This window comes from Podarcis filfolensis (assembly GCF_964270895.1).
Source record: "Podarcis filfolensis genome assembly, chromosome: 2".
NCBI lineage: Eukaryota > Metazoa > Chordata > Lepidosauria > Squamata > Lacertidae > Podarcis > Podarcis filfolensis.
Window position 1 is genome coordinate 100171327 of NC_139605.1, and position 25291 is coordinate 100196617.

The window sequence follows — 25291 nt, forward strand, 5'->3', positions numbered from 1 at the left end:
TGTTTAAAAAAGATAAAATCTGGAAAAAGGCACAGTTGGCTTACCCTAAGTTTCTTTCCAACTGTGTACAGAGGGCATCCTTACTCAGAGGACAAACCACAATCAAAATGTAGGAGAAAATGTTACAGTGGTATCTCTGGTTATGAACTTGATTCGTTCCGGAGGTCCGTTCTGAACCTGAAACCATTCTTAACCTGAGGTACCACTTTAGCTAATGGGGCCTCCCACTGCGGATGCGCTACCGGCATGCGATTTCTGTTCTCATCCTGAGGTAAAGTTTTTAACCCGAGGCACTACTTCCGGGTTAGCAGAGTCTGTAACCCAAAGTGTTTGTAACCCGAGGTGTTTGTAACCCGAGGTACCACTGTATTTGGAATGTGACAGCTAGCATTCTGCTGGCTTAACTGCAGCCAGGCCTGTGTCTGAAGCATGGGGCCAGAGTCTTGTTTCCCCCATAAAGTTCCTGGTTGGCTGGGAGGCATGAGATGTTCTTGGCATGACAACGTAAGTCTGGCAGGGTCCTGGCAGGGAGCCCCTGGCCAGCTTAGCCCTCCAAGGCCTGGGGCAAAGTACTCAGCTGCCCACCACCTGCACGGGCCTGACTGCTGCCAACCCCCCCCCCGAATTAAGTACTTTATAGAATAAAATTCACATACTCACACATGATATGCCATAAAGGAAGAGCAGAAGGAATACTGCAGGAAAGGTGCTTGCAGTCAAAAAGGAAATCATCAAGGGAAATGCCATCAGACAGGACAAAATCGCAACGTACACAGCATACAGCAGACCCCAGGATAGCCTATGATGGAAAAATCCTGTTAGTCTTCTTGACAATTTGAACTCCGGCACGTGATTGGGATAAAGGCTATGCAGAATGAAAGAGGACAAAGACGACACTCAAAGTTGCCTAAGTGAGAAATTTGACATAGAAGCATCCATGGAAGTTTTGTTTTATGACTGGAAGGGATCAAATGGTGTTTTTTTAAACTTTTATTGATAAATACAATACTTACAAAGACAAAACAAAACACAAAACAAACTTATTATACACACATACATACACCTCTCAACTTAGATTACAAAAAAGAAAACAAACAAACAAACATGCAAACATAAATCTTGACTTCCCTCCACCTCTGTGTGGCTTCCTTTATTTCTTTTCTTCTTTTCGCTGTGTTATCAATATTATTTTTGACTATCTCATCTTATACCCATTTCTTCTTTTTACTCTATAAGTTTCATTCATTGCATATTGATATATTAATACCAGAACAATGTTTTTTGATGTATTCCTTCACGCAAGTCCACTCCTCAGTTTTTGGTCTGATTGGCCTCTTACCACTGCTTTAAGTCTTGCTGATTCTATGTACAGTGGTACCTCTGATTACGTACTTAATTCGTTCCGGAGGTCCGTTCTTAACCTGAAACTGTTCTTAACCTGAAGCACCACTTTAGCTAATGGGGCCTCCTGCTGCCGCTGCGCCGCCGGAGCACGATTTCTGTTCTCATCCTGAAGCAAAGTTCTTAACCTGAAGCACTATTTCTGGGTTAGCAGAGTCTGTAACCTGAAGCGTATGTAACTTGAAGCGTATGCAACCTGAGGTACCACTGTATTCACAAAATCTTATTTGCCATTTTCTTACTGAGGGAGTTTTTTTCTCCTGGAAGGGATCAAATGTTTAGGCAGATGGAACCATGCTCTTCACCCTTGCTAATGGCAGCTGATGATGTAGAGTAAGAAAGAGGAAATAAACAACCCAATGGCAACACAGCCAAGGTAGGAGTACCAGAAGATTATGCTGAGGGAAAATAACTCAGGTTCCCATTTGAAGCGGCACCTCCATGTTCAGTGTTGTCTAATGACCTAAGAGTGCCCAAGGTGGTAACATTTCCAGTCCAATCTCTATTATGATTAAGGAACTTGTTATGTACTGAGTTGAATAGGATCCAAACTGCAGCAGTCTGATTGGTCCTAGAACAATAGGATCCAAAAGGCAGCAGTCTGATTGGTCCTAGAACAATAGGATTCAGAATGCAGCAGTCTGATTGGTCCTAGAACAATGCAGCAGTATGATTGGTTGGCAGGAACCACCCAATCATGCTCCAGATAGAAGTGAATCCACAACCTGATTGGCTTACAGTAGAATTCCGGAATTAGCCAATCATGTGCAGCCCATTGTGTAAATAATGTATATAAAGCAGATACTTTGAGGGGACATTCATTCATTCCTCCTCACCACTATGAGCTGAATAAAGAGCATGAAATCACTTTGCGACTCTGAGTATATTCCAGAACTATAGTCTAAAATACAAAAACTCAGATCTAGGGGCCTCGTATCATTCTTTTATCCTTTTTCTCATAGGAAGCCAATCCCATAGCTCACCAGAATGCTGTGTCTCGTAGCCCCATTGTCTTCATCATCTCCTTCAATTTCCGTTTTTCTCCTGAAACATTTTGTGACAAGAAGTACAAAAATGGAGAGAAGCACAAGACTGTAGCCAGAAAGGTCAGGTTGTTTGCTAAGCTATCTGAAGGAGTAAGAGAAGATGATCTCATACGGATGCCACCAATAGATTTCATTTCGTCCCAAACAGAATGGTTGGTGATCAGCTAAAAATTAAAGTTAAGAAGGCAACAGTGTTAGGAAAAAGTCATTGAACAATTCCACAACAGTTCTGGAGTATTTCACAATTCTCATTGCCACATGAACCTGTTGCTCATCCCCGTTTTGCAGACATAGCTCAATGGCAAAAAGGTCTTCACATGTCGCCACTCTGGGCGGCTTCCAACAAATTATTAAACCACAGTATTACCAAGAAGGCCCTCTGTAATCTCACTTCTTGCCAGCGATTTTTTTCCTTAAAAAATGTTTAGGGGTACTCTCATTTTGACTCAAGAAAATCACCATTTTATATTTCAAATTGAGGAAAATAAATACAGTAAATGGACAAAAGTACAAAGATTCACAAAATGTTTAGGGGTATGCATACCCCTGCATCCCCCCCCCCCGAAAAAAGCACTGCTTCTTGTAATGAGGGAACTTCCAGAAGGCCCTTGGAGCTGGATCTCAGTGTCCGGGTTAAATGATGGAGGTGGAGGTGCTCCTTCAGGTATACAGAAGGTATACATTTAGGACTTTGTTTAGAAGCAGAAGTTGAATTGCCTCCTAGCCCTAGAATACATAGATGCAAGAAAATCTAGGCTTGGGCAGTCACAAAGCAAAAGGCCTTGTGACAGAGAGCCCAGCTTAATAAAACTATAAGGGACTCGTTGACAGTAAAAAGCTCCTGCAGAGCAGGCTGAGCGCTTGCAGCTGGGCCTGGGTGAAGTTTGTCAGACTAGACCAGTGTTTCCCAAAGTGGGCAATACTGTTAGGTTGTGGGTGAACATATCAGATGACACAGCGATTCTTCAAACAGCTCTTGTTTATTCACAGGCCAGGACAGAACTGAACTGAAGGGTTCAGTCAACCTGCTTATATAGAGTTCCAGTACAATGTAACTGTAACAATTTTCTAAAACTATCCAATCACTGAATGGCACTTTCGATCCCTTATTTGCATAACTATCTACAGTATCTCCTTGCTGGCCCAGAGTGAGAACTTCATTATATAACAAATACCACCCCCTGGGGGGCACTGGGACGATCCAGGGGGGCAGTAGAAGCCTCTGGTGCAATTGAATAAAAATAAGGGAGCAGTGGAAGCATAAAGAAAGAAGAGGAGAAAACTCTGAAAAACCATTCATACATGTTTCATCTGTTGTGCAATGACGCTTATCGCCAGGTTGGGCACAGTCGTGGGATGGCAACAATGCCTCCCCTGGATCCGGCGGTTGTGCTGGAGGCAAGGGGTTTTCCCAGGCTTCGGTGAACCCTTTTCAGCTTCACCCAGGCCCAGGAAGTGGATCGCAGCTTGCTTGCCTATTTATAATGTCAAGCTTCAAGGTGTCTTATTTACAACAGCATCTTTCTTTACTGTGTTGTAGGACTTAGGTAGAAATATAGATGCATAAAAGAAGGCAAATTTATCATTGCATCTTTCTGTTTGTTTGATTAAAGACGGCAAATTTCCAGGGGGCAGTAGGCCAAATAAGTTTGGGACCCTCTGGACTAGACTATATAAGCCTCAGGGATGGAGGACCTATGACCCTTGAGATGTTGCTGAATTCCAGCTCCTGTCTTCCCTCATCGTTAGCCATGCAGGGCTGATACAAGTTGGAAGCTAACAACAATCAGTGGACCACAGATTCCCCATCCCTGACTCAGCTGAGGTCTGGGAGCTGCTAAAACAATTTGTGTCTTTCATTTCCCAGATGCTTGTGAACTGCGCGTTTCACTTAATCTGCCCTACCTTGTTATGAGGGGATGTGGGTGGCGCTGTGGGTTAAACCATAGAGCCTAGGACTTGCCAAACAGAAAGTCGGCGGTTCGAATCCCTGCGACGGGGTGAGCTCCCGTTGCTCGGTCCCTGCTCCTGCCAACCTAGCAATTCGAAAGCACATCAAAGTGCAAGTAGATAAATAGGTACCGCTCCGGCGGGAAGGTAAACGGCATTTCCGTGCGCTGCTCTGGTTCACCAGAAGCGGCTTAGTCATGCTGGCCACATGACCCGGAAGCTGTACATGACTCCCTCGGCCAATAAAGCAAGATGAGCGCTGCAACCCCAGAGTCGGTCACGACTGGACCTAATGGTCAGGGGTCCCTTTACCTTTACCTTTTTTACCTTGTTATGAACTATTGCTTGTTTCTGGGTTGAGATTTCCCTTGTGTTTCTGATCCCAGTGTCCTTTCGACCTGGTTCTAGATGGGGTTACTCCACCCTTTCCCTGAAAATTGAGACTCACCTGGCCTGATCAGGACACCTTCCTGATGGTGAATATGCAAGAGGGAAAGTAAACAGTTTTTAATGGTACTCAAGTGTACAGTTGCTACTCATTTATTAATGCACAGTCCAGATGTGTTTCTTCAAGTGTGTACTTGTGTTGCAGAGGGTCTATTTCCCCATATATACAGAAAGCTGGAGCCTGGAGCTGTTGTATTGTCAAGGAAGCAACTCAGACTTAAGGCTGGGCTTGGGTTAACTTTGTTGTCAGACTTCCACATTTTTATATTACATTTAATATATATCTTGATAGGGAGACTAATATGATACAGCAGTGTAATGCCTCAAATAATAAAATAACGCTACTTACTTCAATAATAGCACTGTCAATGCTGGACTGCAGTGATAGAAATCCTTGAAACCAGTATTTTGGATTTTTACAATAGTCTGATGTATAGTTGTAACAGTAATCTACAAGCAAGAAGAAGAAGACGTGGACAGTGTGTTATATGCACATTCTATTAGGTTCCCTACTGTTATGGAAGCATTGAAAATGTACGGTAATTAAACCAGATTTAATCAGAAGGGAATATCAAATGTTCTAAAAGATTCTTTGCTCGGTAAATCCTATGAAAGGTCTGAAGGAACATAATTTAAAAGCTTTCCAAAAGTATCCTAATCTGAAATTTTCTTCGGATTTTGACGTTCTGAATTATCTGGTCTCATTTCTGAAGTAGGACATATATGTTAGAAATGCTTTATCACCTCCTATTCCACAGGGTTCTGGCCTAAAAGTTATGCATGCTCAGAGCAGGGACAGAGGAGAGGAGCAAGTAGATGAATATGTGTGCATGACTACTTTAAATATCTTCCTACATGAAGAAAAAGGAGCAGAAGTATTTAATTATTTATAGGTCTATATATAGGGACACGGGTGGCGCTGTGGGTTAAACCACAGAGCCTAGGACTTGCCGGTCAGAAGGTTGGCGGTTCAAATCCCCGCGACGGGGTGAGCTCCTGTTGCTCGGTCCCTGCTCCTGCCAACCTAGCAGTTCAAAAGCACGTCAAAGTGCAAGTAGTCAAAACAAAAAATAAAATTTCCTTCCAGTAGCACCTTAAAGACCAACTAAGTTAGTTCTTGGTATGAGCTTTCGTGTGCATGCACACTTCTTCAGATACACTGAAACAGAAGTTGCCAGATCCTTCTATATAGTGAGAAGGTGGGGAGGGGTATTACTCAGAAGGGTGGTGGGAATGGGTGGTTGGCAGATAGCTGGGATGAGCCTGTTGACGACTCTTAACGACTGCAATAGGTCTTAACGACTGCAATAGGTCTTAGCCACCCAATCTTAAACAACTCCTAACCCACAATAATACTACAACCAGACGTAACACGGACACTGGCACCAGAGCCTGCAATAAACCCAGATGCCAACTTTGCTGCCACATACACCCGGACAACACCATTACTGGCCCCAACAACATCACACATACCATCTCGGGACTATTTAATTGCTCATCGTCTAACATTGTATATGCCATCAAATGCCAACAGTGTCCCTCAGCTCTCTATATTGGACAAACAGGCCAAACCTTACGCCAAAGAATAAACGGACATAAATCGGACATCAAGAATCACAAGACAGAGAAACCAGTAGGAGAACACTTCAATCTCCCAGGACATTCTATACAAGATCTCAAAGTAGCTGTATTACTACAAAGGAATTTCAGAAATAGACTGGAAAGAGAAGCTGCTGAATTGCAACTCATTACCAAACTTAAAACCATGGAGAGACCTGGTCTGAACAAAGACATTGGATTCTTATCTCATTATACATGACAAAGCCATTTTTCACCTTCTCACCCCTTGCTTTTTCCTGTAAGACCTATTGCAGTCGTTAAGAGTCGTCAACAGGCTCATCCCAGCTATCTGCCAACCACCCATTCCCACCACCCTTCTGAGTAATACCCCTCCCCACCTTCTCACTATATAGAAGGATCTGGCAACTTCTGTTTCAGTGTATCTGAAGAAGTGTGCATGCACACGAAAGCTCATACCAAGAACTAACTTAGTTGGTCTTTAAGGTGCTACTGGAAGGAAAAAAAAAAATTTGTTTTGACTATGGCAGACCAACACGGCTACCTATCTGTAACTGAAAAGTGCAAGTAGATAAATAGGTACCGCTCCATCAGGAAGGTAAACGGTGTTTCCTTGCGCTGCTCTGGTTCGCCAAAAGCGGCTTAGTTATGCTGGCCACATGACCTGGAAGCTGTACGCCGGCTCCCTCGGCCAGTAAAGAGAGATGAGCGCCGCAACCCCAGAGTTGGTCATGACTGGACCTAATGGTCCTGTACCTTTAGGTCTATGTGTAGGATAGATATGCAGCTGTCCATTCTACATTAAAAGCTTACTCATCTTTATTAACTTAACATGTGGGTCCAGATCTGCACCCGACTGCACAGTACACCTATGAATATCTAAGAAATGGAATGTAAATACAAAGGCATATTGGATTTACCGATTTCTTCAACATTAGCGCTTGGAGAAACCACTCTAGGATAAGAAAATCTGAGTCGATAAGAAGTGTCGTCCTGAAAAATAACTCCAACATATTCATAGTCATCATCATCATATTCATTCTTTTGCGCAGCTTCCATTGCATTTTCATCTTCTACCGGTTCTAATCTTATACCTTTAGTACAAAAAAAATTGCAGTTACTATATGAGCCTCCATACAGAGAGACTGAGTGAGAGAAATGGCTTCTTGTGTAGAGGCTGCAAGCAATTCAAGTGTATCATTATGACATGGGCATCTCACAAGATTATAGAGCTTAGGACAAACTCGGCGCTCCATATGTTTTGGGACTACAACTCCCATGATCCCTAGCTAACAGGACCAGTGGTCAGGAATGATGGGAATTGTAGGCCCAAAACATCTGGAGGGCCGAATTTGCCTATGCCTGGCTTAGGATAAGGAAACCACAGAGAACTTTGCATGCTGCAATCTCACTCCCTAACCACCTCCCTCTTGCATGCCTGTGGGAAGCTGCCAAAGTTACCCACTCCCCCCCCCCAAAAGGTGCAGCCAGGCAGGCCAAAACACTGGGGTTCCCTGTCCCCAGTTGAAGAAACACTGTTCTGCTGTTGACAGATGGCTTGATTCCTCAGAAGAGGTCTCAATGCTGCCTGAAAAGGGCTGTTTGACAGGGGAACCCTCTGCTTTATTCACTCTGGGGGGACAAAAGGGTACTCTGCACATGGACAAAGACACTCATTATTTGCCTATCTCTTCTAGATCACACTCCTGTCATAGAAAACAGCCTCAAGAGCTCATCCATTTTCAACTTAAGCCTTACTAAAGAAATAACGTACCAAAATGTTTTAATAGATAGTATATACCTTTCATGACAGAGGTGGTTTTTACTTTCTCCATGATTTCCATTGCCATCTTTGTTCTTGGAGTATACAGGATTCTAAGTTCTGTATAATTGAAGGAAGGATCATCTAGTTGACCAAGGAATGCCTGAGGTATTTCATGAGCTGGCTCAGAGAATATCCATGCTGTTGTTAGGTAAAATGCGAGGAGGAGAACCAACACCGAGAACCACTCCTAGAAATAACAAACAAGTCACTGACTAGAACAATACATTGGATGTTTTAAGCTATGAGAATGTTTTTGTTCCTATGGGTTCCTATGGTTCCATATATAAAGTTAAAGGTAAAGGACCCCTGGATGGTTAAGTCCAGTGAAAGGCGACTATGGGGTTGCAGCGCTGATCTCGCTTTCAGGCCGAGGGAGCCGGCATTTGTCCACAGACAGTTTTCCGGGTCATGTGGCCAGCATGACTAAACTGCAACTGGCAAAACCAGAGCAGTGCACGGAAACGCTGTTCACCTTCCTACCGCAGCAGTACCTGTTTATCTACTTGCACTAGTATGCTTTTGAACTGCTAGGTTGGCAGGAGCAGGGACAGAGCAATGGGAGCTCATCCCGTCGCGGGGATTCGAACCACCAACCTTCCGATCAGCAAACCCAAGAGGCTCAGTTGTTGTTTAGACCGCAGCGCCACCTGCATCCCCATTTCCATATATAGTGGAAGGGGATGACGGAATGCCCCATGCCCCTGTTGAACACAAGCATTCTTGTACACATGTGCACGAATATGCATATATCTATAACCCCCACAAATAGATTGGATTTGCCCATAAAGGTGGGGTCACTCCTTGAAGAGCTAGAAAAATGGAGCTGAAGCTTTTTCTGTTCAGAAAAGCATGGGCAAACGTCTGCACAGAAAACATGTGAAACATGGGCATTGTATTCCGGGGTCCTACACCTTTGTTCCAGAGAAAGCGTTATGGGCCTCCAATACCTCCCTTGCATTGCTAGGGAAAATTGTGATCTTTTGGGCTCCATGTCAGCTCCTCAGGTGAGCTTCCCTGGGGAGGGCCTTCTACAAGTGGGCAGCCACTGCAGAAATGGCTCGTTCTCATACTGCCGCCCTCCAGACCTCTTGAGACACACAAAGACGGGCCTCAAATGATGATCACAGGGTCCGGGTCAGTTCATATGGGGAGAGGCAGTGCTTGAGGTATTGCGGTCTTGAGCCATATAAAGCTTTTATAGGTCAAAACCAGCACTTTGAATTTGGGCCCAGAAACTAATTGGCAGCCAGAGCAGTTGGACCAGGAATGGCTTTATATGCTGAAACCTTCTTGCCCCAGTGAGCCACTGAATTCTGCACCAGCTGAAGTTTCGGAACCAACTTCAGAAGCAGCCCCAGGTATAACATATTGCAGTAATCTAACCTAGAGCAGAGAAAACAGAAGTTAGGCTATCCTGGTCCAGATGGGCCACCAGCTGAAGCTGATGGAAGGCACCCCATGCCACCAAGACCACCTGAGCCTCAGGTGACAGCAGTGGATCCTCAAGCCATGTACCTGCTCCTTCAGAGGATGTATAGTTCCACCAAGAGCAGGCAGCCTCCCATTCATCTAATCTAAGGAACCACCCACTAACAGTGCCTCAGTCTTATCTGGATTGAGCCTCAGTAATCCAGTCTATTACCAAAGCAAGGCACTAGTCCAGCACTTCTACTGCCTCACCTGCAGATGTAAAGGGGAAGTATAGCTGTGTGGTTTTGACTGTTTTAAAATGACCATTACAGATCTTCCTGTTTGATTAATCCTAGTTTTCCTAGACTCAAGCAAGCCTTTACAGCTCTCAGTTTCGAGATGTTTTCATTGGCTATGACTGACGGCCAAGATTATCAGATTTTCCCGGCGTAGCATAGATGTATTTGGGGGAATATGTGGATAGAAGATCTTCCACACTACATTTTATTTTGTCCTTTGTACCTGGAACTGCATTTTAAATGTGTATAATTTATTGGGATTACATTCAGAATCCATCAAAGAAAAGATTTGTTTTCTGTTGGCAGACCTTTTAATGACTTATAAGGTATCTCTTTTTTTTGTACTGACTTCCGTAAGGATCTGGGTGAAAGAGTTTTCAAGGCACAATGATGCTCTGATATTTATTTGATTACTCATAGTTGTTTTTCCTAATCCTTTGATGTTGCCTGTTTGTTTTTTAAAAAAGCTTTTTAAAAATCTATTTTTTATAAGTAGTATTTGCAGTATTTGCATACCATTGAACTTGTCTGATTTTTGGAAAGGCCTTTGTTTGTGTGAAATACAAGCCTGACTTGAATTGGAGCCATGGTGGTGTATTCCAAAATCAACTTACTACACTTATGTAACCCCTTAAAAATTCTGCCAACTTTTTGCTGTTCCAGCCAGGATAGTTTAAGGAGAGAAATACCTCTCCCCCCATCTTTTTAATTTATTTTTTTTGCAAAAGCACAATTAGAACCATGTCTTTCAAATGTAAGAATATATTGACAGTGCTTATTACAGTAGCAATGCTATACTGAACAGAGCTTTATCATTACAGTGGTACCTTGGGTTACAGACGCTTCAGGTTACAGACACTTCAGGATACAGACTCCACTAACCCAGAAATAGTACCTCGGGTTAAGAACAGCTTCAGGTTAAGAATGGACTTCCAGAACGAATTAAGTTCTTAACCCGAGGTACCACTGTAATAGCAAATTAAAACTAACAGGAGAAGAGGATGAAAGGGAGAAGTACTGCAGCTATCTTTAAGTTAAGAATTAAGTAAAGGTAAAGGGACCCCTGACCATTAGGGCCAGTCGTGGCCAACTCTGGGGTTGCAGGGCTCATCTCGCTTTATTGGCTGAGGGAGCCGGCATACAGCTTCCGGGTCATGTGGCCAGCATGACTAAGCCGCTTCTGGAGAACCAGAGCAGCACACGGAAACACCATTTACCTTCTCGCCAGAGCGGTACCTATTTATCTACTTGCACTTTGACATGCTTTCAAACTGCCAGGTTGGCAGGAGCAGGGAGCGAGCAACAGGAGCTCACCCCCGTTGCAGGGATTCGAACCGCCGACCTTCTGATTGGAAAGCCCTAGGCTCTGTGGCCACCCGCGTAAATATGATGTATTTATTGTTATTTTTAGGTTTGAAGTTATTGTATAAATATGTTATTAGTAGCTTTTTCTTTTAAGAGGCAGCAAAGTGGGAGAAAGGAGAAACAAACCAGAAGCGGAAGTTGGGGGGAGCCTAGGAGGGGAGGGAGGAGGGATTGCATAGTAAATGTTATGAATGTGAGATGTGTGTAATGAATGAGAAAGAAAAATGAATTTTAAAAATTCAAAAAAGAAAAAAGTAAGAGGGAAGGGAGGAAGGCTGCTGGCAAAGTGGCGTGGCCCCCTCTCCACCCCCCTGCCATGTGCAGCTTGCTCCACCCCCAATGGGCGGCTCACTCCGCCCCCATGGGCATCTAACCCCCTGGGACACTCGCCACGGCGCCCCCTGGGAATGCTTGTCCCTCCCCCCTGGGACGTTCGCCCCGCCCCCGGGTGCACAGCATATGTTTGCATGGCTGTTTGTTGCAGCAGCCCTGGCTACAAGCTCCCCAGGGCAACTGGTGGCTCTAGGGCTGGCCAGGCACCTCTGTTTGGGGCAGGCAGGGCAGCTCAGAGACCAGGGGCGGTGGCGGCTGCTGCCTGGAGGACTCCCAAAGAGAGGGGAGAGGGGAGGAGTCTGAAGGAACACATCACAAAGGAGCGTGTTTGAAAAGGGGTGAGGGGCTGCAGGAGCTGCAGGCAAGGGGTGACTTAACTGGGCTACAGAGGCTCGGAGCGCATTTCCCCCACCGGAGCCTCAAAAAGAATATAGTTGGTCAAGGGAGCCATGGACTAAAAACAGCTGAAAACCTCTGATATATGCTATGGCCCAGATTCATAGGATCCATTAAATTATCATAGGTGAACTTTTACCCAGTTACAGCAAATAGCCATACAGGTGTCTGTTTGTCTTTGTGATTGATTATATTTTGTTGGACTGTTATTCGGTATAATAACAACAACAATAATATTAATATTAATAATAATAATAATAATTTATTATTTATACCCCACCCGTCTGGTTGGGTTTCCCCAGCCACTCTGGGCGGCTTCCTACAAAATATTAAAATACATTGGTCTGTTAAACATTAAAAACTTCCCGAAACAGGGCTACCTTCAGATGTCTTCTAAAAGTCTGGTAGTTGTTTTTCTCTTTGATATCTGATGGGAGGGTGTTCCACAGGGCGGGTGCCACTACCGAGAAGGCCTCTGCCTGGTTCCCTGTAGCTTTGCTTCTCGCAGTGAGGGAACTGCCAAAAGGCCCTCGGCACTGGACCTCAGTGTCCTGGCAGAACGATGGGGGTGGAGACGCTCCTTCAGGTATACTGGGCCGAGGCTGTTTAGGGCTTTAAAGGTCAGCACCAACACTTTGAATTGTGCTCGGAAACATACTGGGAGCCAGTGTAGGTCTTTCAAGACCGGTGTTATATGGTCTCAGCGGCTGCCCCCAGTCACCAGTCTAGCTGCCGCATTCTTGATTAGTTGTAGTTTCTGGGTCACCTTCAAAGGTAGCCCCACGTAGAGCGCATTGCAGTAGTCCAAGCGGGAGATAACTAGAGCATGCACCACTCTGGCGAGACAGTCTGCGGGCAGATAGGATCTCAGCCTGTGTACCAGATGGAGCTGATAAACAGCAGCCCTGGACACAGAATTGACCTGTGCCTCCATGGACAACTGTGAGTCCAAAATGACTCCCAGGCTGCGCACCTGGTCCTTCAGGGGCACAGTTACCCCATTCAGGACCAGGGAATCCTCCACACCCACCCGCCTCCTGTCCCCCCAAAACAGTACTTCTGTCTTGTCAGGATTCAACCTCAATCTGTTAGCCGCCATCCATCCTTAATATGCTGATACTGATAATATGTTGGGACATTGGGCCAAAAAGAGGTATATAGGTAAATGATAATAAAAGAAAAAAATAAGTGGACTATAATTTATCCTACTATTTCTTGCATGTTTATTAGAACATCCTTGGAATGATATGCACTGACAAATCAAATAAATTTTCTGCAATTAACACAGTAATTGAAAAGGCTAGTTCCCCATTGCAACTTTACGAGTGGCTTCTCCCCTTGACTTCACTGTAAAACAAAATGGCAATGGCAATGGCAATATAGCACACAAGTTAGCAGTTTGTATTCAAACGCTTAATCAATTTTCACAACTTTAAATTTTAAAAAAGAACAGGAGAAGAAATGCTGAACATTTATTTCCCCTTGATTAGCAATTTTTACTTGCCTGAAAGCTTTGCATCCTCATCCTCCATTTCAGAATTATATTTTTCCACAAAAGTGCAATTGTCTGTTGATACACACTTCTATTCCTCTGGCGTTGTCCCTGCATTTTCAAGCCTGCTTAAAATGAAAAATAAGCCTGTTCAGTCAGAGGTTACTCACTCTAGGCAAAGTGCGGCACTGGGCAAAGGAATAAATTGCAACACAACCCACCCTCCCACTTATTTGCACAAAGTTCTGTGCGTATATTGATTTTCCTAGCTGGGTATGTGTAGATACCATACAGAGTCCAGACTAGCCTCTCCCAACTTGGTGCTCTTCAGATATTTTGAACTACAACTCCCATCAGCCCCAAGGAGCATGGACAATGGTCAAGGATGAAAACATCATACTGGATATTGGGGGGGGGGAGGTTTGACAGGTTGGGTCCTCCATCATGGAGGGCACTTATGTGGTGAGATCACCAGAAACTGCCTCCTTGTTGTGGGGCGGGCCCGTTTGGATGGCCACAACACCCCATTGGTTGCCCCTCTGTTGCTGGGGCAGAAATTTGGTCAGTTGGGTTGGCTATTGGCTGCTGCACGTCGCTGGAGTGTTTCACTTTCTTGCGACATGCAGCGGATCACCCGCCCTCCTCTCCCTATATTCAGGGTTGTTCTTATGGCCTTGCTATGCCTGTCTAGGGGTCGTCTGTTTTGGAGCAGGGACCCGGTAGGAAATTTGCCATTTGGCTGATTGGCTGGTGCCACTTGGTTTTTGCCTCATGTGTTTAATGACAAACAGATGTTAGAGGTAAGAGGTTAAATCAAACTTTATCAACGTGTGCATAGGGAAAATCCAGTTAGTGTCATGCCAAAGTTGAGTTAGGATCTCAATAAAACATGTTCCCACTCTGCTGCTCATCATGTTTAAGCATTCCTGGACCTACTGCTACCTTTGACCTTGAGTTATTTTGCACCCATCCATGAACACAACGGGATGTTTGAGCATCAGATACCAAATACTCTAATAGGTTTGAGAGAGCATCTGAGTTCTAACATTCTTCTTCCATGTAGTGTTTCAATCTCTAGGTCAGTGTTCCCCAAACTTAGGTCTCCAGTTGTTGTTCGACTACTACAACACCCATCATCCCTAGCTAGCAGGACCAGTGGCCAGGGATGATGGGAGTTGTAGTCCCAAAACAGCTGGAGACCCAAGTTTGGGAAACAGTGCTCTAGGTGAAGATTCTGCTTGAAATGTTTCAGTGCAAGTATATTGGGATTCCCATCCTGTTGTTCCATGGCCCCGAATGAGATTTTATTTTGGAAAGAAAAGTAGGTGGGTTCATTTTTAACACCTGATTTTATTGGCCATATTCACATATATATTGCATTTTATGTAAACTGCTTAGAAGTTTTAATTAAGCAATATATAAATCCTGTTGGGGGTGGGAATAAACTTAGACTTCACCCAACAGAAGGCAGTGAGAGAGAAACACAGTGAGGGGCAGAATGGTTGCATAATCTCCGGCTGTCAGAATATTTAAAGGGACAGAGGCGATCTTGGGTATGTGATCTGGCAAACCCATTCTTAGGTGGCGAGTCCAACCAGTCTACTTCAACTATTCATCTGCCTGCAGATTCCATTTAGGACAGCAGGGAAGAAAAGGTAGGAAATATGACTCAAGAGAATATTATTCCAATCAAATTCATAAACAAACCAGTGACCAGCTTTACCAAATCAAGTGAAGCTGCTAACAAACCTAATAAGGAACACCTGTCAAAACTTTGCAATGCTTTGTATAAAACTAATTTGGGATGGCAACGTTAATACCTCCACATGGATGGTAAAACTCTTAGCATTCGCAGTTTCAGAGCTAGCTTTCCCATGGTTTTTACTGCTCAAGTGCTTTAACAACAAAATTGTGTTAAAATATTTCTATGGGTAAAAGAAAATTCTAGGTCAGGATATTGCTGCAACAGGAAGACATTTATTTTAGACTGACCTAAATAAATCAAATCACAGGCATACCAATCAAACTCTGCAGAGGATTTCACATAGTTGGCATGTGCAATCCTATGCAGATTTACTCAAAACTAAGACTCGCCAAGTTTAAGGAGAGTTACTCCCAAACAAGCATATAGGACTCCAATGTTAATCCACAAATGAGTCAAGATGAGCTGGCAGAGTTTAGGTACATAGGTTAAAATATCCAGATCACTTATCAGTTGATATCCAAGCACTTTGAGTAAGTGAGTTTGCATTCATTCAGCAGCAATTCTCCCCTCTTTCCCTTTTTGCTCCCAAATAACTAGGCTTCCCATCAGGTATTAATGGCAAGAAAATGCATCGAGAGGCAAAGAGAAAGCAACATTGAAAAGCTTACCTTAAAGTAATCAATTTAGGCTAAAACGTCAGCAAAGGATTCAAAGAAAACTGCATAATAACAGCAATGTATTTTCTTTGTCTGAAATATGATTTATAAAGCCTCCAACTACTCTTTCTGCTTCTTTCTGCCTTTTCTCTTTCCAGTCCATAAATGCAGCCAGAAAAAGCAACGGCCATTCACAACAACTTCGTGTTTTTGTCCTCCAGTAGTTCCTCCCCTCGAAAATCTTCTCCCAGGACAGTTGAAGAGATTTCTTTGTTCTGACAAGACTTAATCATTCTTGATACAGCTGGACCGCTGATGGAAAACTGTGCCCCAGAGTTTTGCACAGGCAAACAACTTTGTAAATATATTCTGCCTGCAGCAAATTGAAAAGGAGCAATGTATTGCAACGTGGGAGAGTACTTTTAAGTGCACTCCAATTTCTGAGCAGTAAGAGGTCTCAGATTCCCCAAGCATGGCTTGTGTTTGGTATAACTGGAAAGAATGTCATTTTAGACTACCACCACTCCATGATATAAGGAGCATAAGTAAACGGCAGAGCAGAGACAGAGGAACCAGGTAAATAATGAACTCCTTGATCACCATGGGAGAGCAGGGTTCAGTCATTGTGATATCCAAGTTTAAAATCAATCGGCATAAAGCAATTATTCCACAATCCACTACCAAAGCAGTCACATCAGAAAGAGGGCTTCTGCACTTTTAATAGGAAGCAGTTTGGGCAGGTGTAACTTAATTGGGCTCTTTTTCACCTAGCTACCTTACCTGGCAGACCCACAAAACTGAGTTATTGTTTGATCTAGAGTACTACTTGAGGTTATTAGGTCCCTTCTATAGGGGGGAAATAACATATTCCTTGTGATTCCTATCGGGCAGTAAGAAATCTTCATTCAGAGTTGCAGTTAGTGGGATAAAAAACACACACCCAGAATCACAAATTAGCAATGCTTTTCCTGAGAGAGCTATATATGGGCTCTCTCTCTTTCCTGGGCTGTTTCTGATTGTGCTGGGTAAAAGCAACTCGAGATCCAGATGTGTGGTCTCATTGCACTTAATATCAGCTGGCCTCTAGTGGTAACTGGCAGTAAATTATTCCACAATGAGCAACAGCCTACCAGTTCTTAACACTTCACTTACCATATCTGTAGTAAGGAGGAGGAGAAGAAAAAGAGTTTGGATTTGTTATCCTGCTTTATCACTACCCGAAGGAGTTTCAAAGCTGCTAACAATCTCCTTTCCCTTCCTCCTGTGAGGTGAGTGAGGCTGAGAGACTTCAGAGAAGTGTGACTAGCCCAAGGTCACCCAGCAGCTGCATGTGGAGGAGTGGAGACATGAACCCGGTTCACCATATTAGAGTCCACCGCTCTTAACCACTACACCACACTGGCTCACCAGCAAAATATGCACCTAGGGCAGATTTGTCATGTACCAATAGATCTTAACTGTCCCCCAAAGGGGGGGGGACTGATTCTACTCCTCTTTTTATTTCCAAGATTTAGTTTTGCTGCCATCACCCTGCCTTCCATCTGGAGCAAAGCGGTGGTAGAAAATCCAGTTGTGTGGTTAAACATTTGTTTCCTAGTCATTTATTACCGTATTGGCCTGAATATAAGCCGTACCTGAATATAAGCTGCACCTTTAAAATTCGGGGGGGGGAGGAGAGAATACCTGAATATAAGACGCTCCCTTAAAATTCCGCAGGCACTCGCACCCGTTCCGTTTTAAAAGCAGCCCATAGATCAAAACCATAAGGGGAGGGAAACATAAGGGTCAGACTGAGTCCAAACCAAAGGCCAGGCGGAACAGCTCTGATTGTATTGTATTGCACATATACATAAATCAAAACTCACAAACTTAAACAAAAAAGACTTATGTAGAGAGAGCAAAAAAAGAAAAGAATAAAATCAGAAACTCCAGAAAGGAAGAAAGAAGTAAGAGATATAAATATATGCCTTTTTGTAAGTACATTTAAATCTTAGAAAGAAAAGAAAAAGAAAAGAAAAAAGGAAGCCTACATAAAACAACATTAGTTCATTCTTCAATAAACTAAGACATTTCCAAAAAAAAGAAACATAGTTGTTGTCAACTTCCGCCAACTTCATAACAGTTCATTATTTCTAATTAAAGTCTACCTGTCTGTATTTCAGTAAATCCCTCATCTTGGTATCAGGGAGTTTTTTCCTTTGCGGCGTTATTCTAAACACAGCCAGATCTTAGCTGATGAACCTTGGTTCATCAAGTAGTTATTTAGGTAATCCCATTCTTTTTTAACTATCTTGTTATACTTATATCTTATATCTGTCAGCTTCGCGAGTTCCAAGTACTCACACAGTTTACACAACCATTCTTCTTTGGTGGGTATATGATCTTCCTTCCAATACTTAGCCACTACATGCTACATAAAGAAATAGTCTTGTTTTCTTTTTAGGGATATTGTTTGTCAAAATTCCCAAAAGAAATTATTCCGGTTTTTTGTTGAATGTAATTTTTAATAACTTTTTCATCTCCTCATAGGTCATGTCCCAGAACTTTCTAATCTCTGGGCACGCCCACCACATATGGTAAAAGGTTCCTACTTGATTTTTGCACCTCCAACATTTCTTGTTATAAGTTTTATTAATTTTTGCAAGCTTTACAGGGGTCCAATACCACCCTGTATTGCGTTTTCATGAGATTTTCTCTCATTAAGTAACAAGCCGTAAATTTTATATTCTTTGTCCATAGTTCTTTCCAGTTATCCAATTCAATTGTGTGGCCTATATCTTGTTCCCATTTTATCATAACATCTGAAAGAATTTGTTACAGGGAGGGACTAAGACTCTAATATATACCTGTGTGGTGATACAAATCTTGTTGGGCAGTGAAAAAAATGGGCACTTTAATGTGGTTGGATGGATGAGGGGAGCTGGGAGGGGGAGGACCTTTTGACAACCCTGCAATGTAGTCCGATTGCATTTTCCACATTGGGGTTCCACCCCCCCCCCCAGGAAATGCAGCTGACCGCAGCAGCGGCGTAGCAGGGGGAAACGGGGTGATTAAATGTGTCCCCCGTCCACTGGAGTAAACAGGAAACTTCTTGTGGGTAAGATGGATTTCATCATTAAAAGTCTATTGGTTTTCTTTTACTGTTTGATAATGTCTGCTGCGCAATATCTATTGAAATATTTCATTGGTGTGTAAGTTTGCTTATAGTGAACATGTGTAAACATTGTCAAGGTAAATCTCCACAACCAACATTAATCTAGACTTGACCACAGAGGCAACCTGCCAAGAAATGTTTGCAGTTTAAGTTGGGGGGGGGGGACTGCAGGGAAAAGACATTAGAAACCTTAAACTGGGCAGAAGAGCAGCGGATGGAAGCTTTCTTTCAAAAAGACTTGAAAACACGAAGCAATTTTGAAGGATTACCTCAGCCCAAAAGGGTGGAGGAAGGAAAGAATAGCCAGTGTTGCTCTGGGACAGGATAAGTTCCAAAAAAAACCCACTTCTTTTAAAAGTCTTGTAGGGAACATCCAGCTGTTGGAAGTCCAGGCAGTTTAGGTCAGAAAAACACACAATAAACATCTTGTTATTCACTTATTGGCAGAATTTTGTTCACATATCATGGTCAGTGCTGGGACGATGAAAGAAGCCCTCCAGACCTTGTTGGACTCTAGTTCCCTTCAGCCAAGCCGGTGGTCAGGGATGATGGGAGTTGTAGTCCAGCAACATTTTTAGGGCCTCAGATCTTCCACTACAGTCATACCTCGGGTTAAAGTCGCTTCAGGTTGAGCGTTTTCAGGTTACGCTCCTCGGCGACCCAGAAGTAACGGAAGGCGTTACTTCCAGGTTTCGCCGCTCGCGCATGCACAAACGCTCAAAATTACGTCAAGCACATGCACAGAAGCGGCGAATCACAACCCATGCAGATGCAGGTCATGTTCTGCTCTGGATGCGAATGGGGCTCCGGAACGGATCCCATTCGCATCCAGAGGTACCACTGTATAGCTTTTGTGGTGGGCACCATCTTACCATCAAATCTTTTTTACTTATTAATCAGTCAATCTTTCAATTTGTGCCAAAATGCGTTTCTATTAAAAAGAATTTTTAGCAAGATACAATTTGAAAGAGAGAATATTAAGAATGCTATAATGCTACAGTGCCTAGTGGAATGACTGGGAGGGCTAACCAATCCAGGAATCCACTCCTTTACTGCAGGAAAATAATCATACAGTGGTACCTCAGGTTACATTACGCTTCAGGTTACATACACTTCAGTTTACAGACTCTGCTAACCCAGAAATAGTGCTTCAGGTTAAGAACTTTGCTTCAGGATGAGAACAGAAATCGTGCTCTGGCGGCGCGGCGGCAGCAGGTGGCCCCATTAGCTAAAGTGGTGCTTCAGGTTAAGAACAGTTTCAGGTTAAGAACGGACCTCCAGAACGAATTAAGTAATTAACCCGAGGTACCACTGTACTTACAAAATAAAAAATTAAAAATAAAATAAGGTGGTATTTCCAGGAGGTCCCACAATGGCTAACAGAGGAAACCATTGCCAAAGCATAAGAGCAAACAGAACACAATGCAGAGAAATGTTCACCAGAGCTAATCCACACCAATATGCAAAAGGAAAGAGTCCTGAGACCCACAACTGAGAGTGAGTTTTTATCCAGCAAAGAAAATGAAAAGAGATGGTTTTACCCAGTGCTTTTTTTCTTTAAAAATATGTTATGGGGTACTCTCATTTTCCTACTCATATTGATATACTGCTCCTCAATGAGGCCAAACTTAAATTCACAAAACGTTTACAGGTATGCGTATCCCTGCATACCCCCAGAAAAAAGCACTGGTTTTACCTTTCAGTATTCCATCTAATTACCGGTAAATGGTCACAGGTACAGTCAAAGCTCGGTTCCCAAATGCCTCCGTTATCGTATGTTTTTTCTCTGGAATGCTGAAAACCCAGAAGTAACTGCTCTGGTTTCTGAACGATTTTCAGAAGCCAAACAGCTTCTGGGGAGTTTTTTTTTTCTTTCTTGTTCTCTCCATTGCCTTTGCTGACCGCCCTTTGATCCTCAGTTGTCGAACATTTCGGAAGTCGAACAGTCTTCCGGAATGGATTACATTCGACAACCAAGGTTTGTCTGTATAATATGTGTCAAGGTACACAAAGCTAATAATATGCATCAATTATTCACAATAATTTCCTTTTCCTTTTTTTTACCCCTGACTCTTATGACAATTTCTTCCTTCCTCCTCCTAGTGCATTTTTTCACTTCTCCAAGTTCTTTATCTTTGATCCTGTTCCACTCTTTAAGGTTCAACATCATCATTAAGCATGTTATTCCAGAACATTACATGGAATTGTAGTGTTTTTCCATATGCTTATTGGGTTGGTTTCTGCATATTCTTTTCTAATATGTTAACTTAATCAGTGTTACAATAAGACCATATTTTTCTCTATCCACTCAGATTCTGTAAAGGGATATACTTTCCCCCCACTTCTTAGCAATCATTCGTTTTGCAGCTGTTGTAAGATTGATTACTATTTCTAAATCATTTTCCAAAATAATATCCTTCAGATAACCAAGCAAGAAAACTTTAGGTTCTAAAGTTCATGAGACATCCTGACATATTAGTCTGCACAGATCTTGTAAAGGCTCATACTTTGAGACAGTTCCAAAAGATGTGTATAAAATCAGCTTTGACTGAACCACATCTCCAGCAAGTATAAACTCTAAGCCTGCATATTAGATCACATTTAGCATTTTAGAGAGTCTTACAACAATTTTCCTTTGAATTTTCTGCCATCAGTTTAAATGGGATATTGTCCCAAATACATTTCCATTCTTCCCTCAGTATTACACCTGATAATTCTTTCTCCCATTTTTTTTTCATGTATGCATCTGGAATCTGATCTAAGCTTGATCATAAAATTTCGCAAGGGTGCCTTTATCTATATGACTGGTGAACAAAATTTCACACTTATTCTCTTTTCTTAAAGAGGTGTGTTTATGAATTTAAACTTGCTCCTCTAACCTAAAAATACTAAAAAAAAGCAGGCCTCTTCTTCCTTCCAAAGTTGTTAGAACCCCTTCAGATGTCAAGTCAACCTGACCCCGTAGTAACATCTTTATAAACTCTCTGATTAATTGTGGTTCTTGAATCAAATATTCGTTCTAATATAGGGCCGTTGAAAGTGATAATCCAATAAACATTTAGGTGGGTGGAAACTGCTGGAAAAATGAAATTAAAACCTTATACTGCACATAGCCATTCAGTTAGAGCTGTGGGTGGAAGGTTTTTTTATGACCGAGTTGAAAACTTTTTTCTTTTCTTGCCTCAGCCAGAAGGGTGGAGGGAAGAAAGAGTCGCCAGCCACCTCCATATGGTGTTGCTCTGGGACAGGATGAGAAAAGTGGAAGGCAAACAAAACAAAACTCCTCTAGGGAACATACTGTTGTTTGAAGTCCAGACGGGCAGTATAGGTCAGTCAGATAGATATACAATAAATATTTTGTTCTTCAGTCGGAGCTGTTTTATGTGGAGGTTGATGCTGGGACAACAGAGCAAGCTTCCTATAAAACAAGGTGAGGGAAGTGAGGCAGTGTGGTGTACTGGTTAGAGCGTTGGACTAGGACCTAGGAGAGACCAGGGTTCAAATCCCCACTAGGGCATGAAGCTCACTGGGTGATCTTAAGCCAGTCTCTCTCTCTCTCTCGCTCTCTCTCTCTCACCCACCTCAAAGGTTTGTTGTAAGTATTTAAGGGGGAGGAGGAGAATCAATTCTCCAAAGGAACACAGACTCTGTGTGGGTGCCTGGAAACTCTTGCTACCACTCAGCAAAGCGAAGGGCAGACGTTTGTAACAATATTTTTTTTGTGCACCTTTGAAGAAGAGAAGAAGAAGAAGAAGAGTTTGGATTTGATATCCCGCTTTATCACTACCCTAAGGAGTCTCAAAGTGGCTAACAAACTCCTTTCCCTTCCTCCCCCACAACAAACACTCTGTGAGGTGAGTGGGGCTGAGAGACTTCAGAGAAGTGTGACTAGCCCAAGGTCACCCAGCAGCTGCATGTGGAGGAGCGGAGACACAAACCCGGTTCACCAGATTACAAGTCTACCGCTCTTAACCACTACACCACACTGGCTTTCCCACCTCTCTGGTTTATCCCTGGCATTAGTGTTTTCCATTCATTCTCCCCCTCCCACCGCAACCTCCATTTCCTTTATGGTTAGCGTTTCTCTGGCCTTATCCCCAGATGAAAATGGTGCATCAAAGACAATGTTAGTTTTAAGAACGTAAGAACGGTCCTCTAGTCCATTTAAGGGCACCTGCCATGTGTTCAGGAGGAATTACGCAACCATGGGAGTGGGGACAGGAATTCAGCATTTCCTGATTTGATTTATAAATCTATTCTGTCCCTATGGAGGTGTTTCGGGACTGGTTTTTGTTTTGTTTTCAGAGATGCACAATGTTCAGTCCTCAACTCCAAACTCTGGATATAAATCTCACATTGCTGCCAATTTACATCAGCTGGATAGGAAGAGGTTTTGTCATTTGGAATCATTACAAAAGTTTCTTTCATTGATTGCTAGTATGGGTAGAGAACCACCCTCCAGCTTTGTTGTGCTACTGATCCCCCTGAAGGGAGAGGAGAGATGATCGACCATCCCTGGAGGACACTGGGCCCACCCACCATTGATTTGGAACATCTGGCCTCAGCACCAGACTTCTGGGTGGGGTGGGAAGGCTAAAGGGGGGGAATTGTTGGTTTGGTGTGAATGGTTTGGGGACAAATTATTGCTCTGTTTATTATGTGAGTATGTTTTGAAATGACTGTTACTATATTATATAAAATATTACAGATCCTCCAAGTGTCCCTATTTTCCAGGGACAGACCTGGATTTACAGAAGCCGTCCTGGTTTCTGATTGCACCCCGGAATGCCCTGCTTTTCCTTAGGACATGCCGATTTTCGTTGCAGAAATGTTGGAGGGTATGGAGTTATGCAACCCCCGAGCCAGGGAGATGAGTAACTATGCAACCTTTTGAAGACATCTGAAGGCAGCCCTGTCTAGGGAAGGTTTCTTTAAAAAACGTTTTATCATGTTTTTATACGTGTTGGAAGCCACCCAGAGTAGCTGGGGCAACCCAGTCATATGGGCAGGGTATAAATAATAAATTGTGGTTGTTAAATAGGACATCCCTATTTTCATCAGATAAATTTTGGAGGGTATGATATTAATGTATTAGTGTATTATATTATTGCCCCCACTTCCCCTCCTCATAAGGTATTATGTACTGTATCTTTTCTGCTGTCTCTTGGAGACGTTTGGGTAACAAGTGATTAATAAGTCTAATAAATGAAATGAGAAATGGATTCTATAACTAATAATCTACCCAATAATCTGCTTTCTTTTACCACGATGATATTTGAGAGGGCACAATCACTGGGGGGGGGGACAGGGGGACAGGGACGGTTTAAACAAAATCTCTGGTGTTAATTCAGCTAAATGTTGCTAACTATGTAATTAAGTTCCATTGAAGCCACTGAAGACTAACAGTAGCTGGATTGGAGCCACTGCCCTTTGAAAAGGAATGAATGAAGTCCCAAATAATTGCTGAATTATCAGTTTGTCTTCTGTTCCCTGTAAACTGCAGACAAAATAACAAAACGAAGTACTGTACGGCCAAAGTTAAGCATGTTTCAGTTTCATTGAATAATGTGGGAGAGTTTGTGGTGTCATTATAGGACATGAAAAATGCTGAACTCTGGTAGGATCTTTCAGCGTAAAATTTTAAGCATAGATTTAACATGTATTTAACATCTATTTCACAATAGATGTTCATACAAAATGCATGTTTACAAAACTATTGCACTACCAAACTAACAGTATGCTTGTGAAACATGGACCACTTATAAATGCCATCTCCAACTCCTCGAAAGATTCCGTCAACGGTGTCTCCAAAAAATTTTACATATCACTTGGAAAGACAGGCAAACTAATGCCAGTGTACTGGAAGAAGCAAAGATCACCAGTGTCAAAGCAATGATTCTTCAACATCAACTTCGCTGGACCAGTCGTGTTGTGCAGATGCCTGATTATCGTCTTCCAAAGCAACTACCGGTACTCTATTCCAAACTTTAAAATGGAAAGCGTAATGCTGGCGGTCAACAAAAGAGGTTTAGAGATGCTCTCAAGGCAAATCTAAAAGAATGTAGTATAAACATTGACAATTGGGAAACACTGGCCTGCAAGCGCTCCAGTTGGAGAACAGCCTTTACTAAAGGTGTCGTGAACTCTGAAGACACTCGAACTCAGGACAAAAGGAAGAACTGTGGTAAGAGGAAGACACGTTTGACAAACCTTCACTGTGATCAACTCCCACCC

At 42.9% G+C, this 25291-nt stretch overlaps 1 protein-coding gene and 1 long non-coding RNA gene across 4 annotated transcripts in view; one reads left to right on the forward strand and one right to left on the reverse strand.

The window, feature by feature from the left end:
* The window catches only part of LOC310755544 (ABC-type organic anion transporter ABCA8-like), an 84465-nt gene that overhangs the window by 47949 nt on the left and 11225 nt on the right, over positions 1–25291 (reverse strand). Inside the window, exons 2-8 of one of the 3 annotated variants that reach the window (XM_083598558.1) lie at positions 15916–16276; positions 13555–13667; positions 8224–8434; positions 7343–7516; positions 5194–5294; positions 2385–2611; positions 661–799 (exon numbers count right to left, since the gene is read on the reverse strand). In XM_083598558.1, coding sequence (XP_083454684.1) covers positions 661–799; positions 2385–2611; positions 5194–5294; positions 7343–7516; positions 8224–8434; positions 13555–13659 — 957 coding nt within the window. In that variant the 5' untranslated portion in view covers positions 13660–13667; positions 15916–16276. Of the gene's footprint in view, positions 1–660; positions 800–2384; positions 2612–5193; positions 5295–7342; positions 7517–8223; positions 8435–13554; positions 13671–15915; positions 16277–25291 lie in introns of all 3 variants that reach the window. The other 2 variants (XM_083598559.1, XM_083598560.1) reach the window with 2 other exon arrangements.
* LOC310755735 lies at positions 16270–24294 on the forward strand. The gene is made up of 2 exons (XR_014544487.1): positions 16270–16479; positions 23766–24294. It is a non-coding gene; the product is annotated as an uncharacterized lncRNA (long non-coding RNA).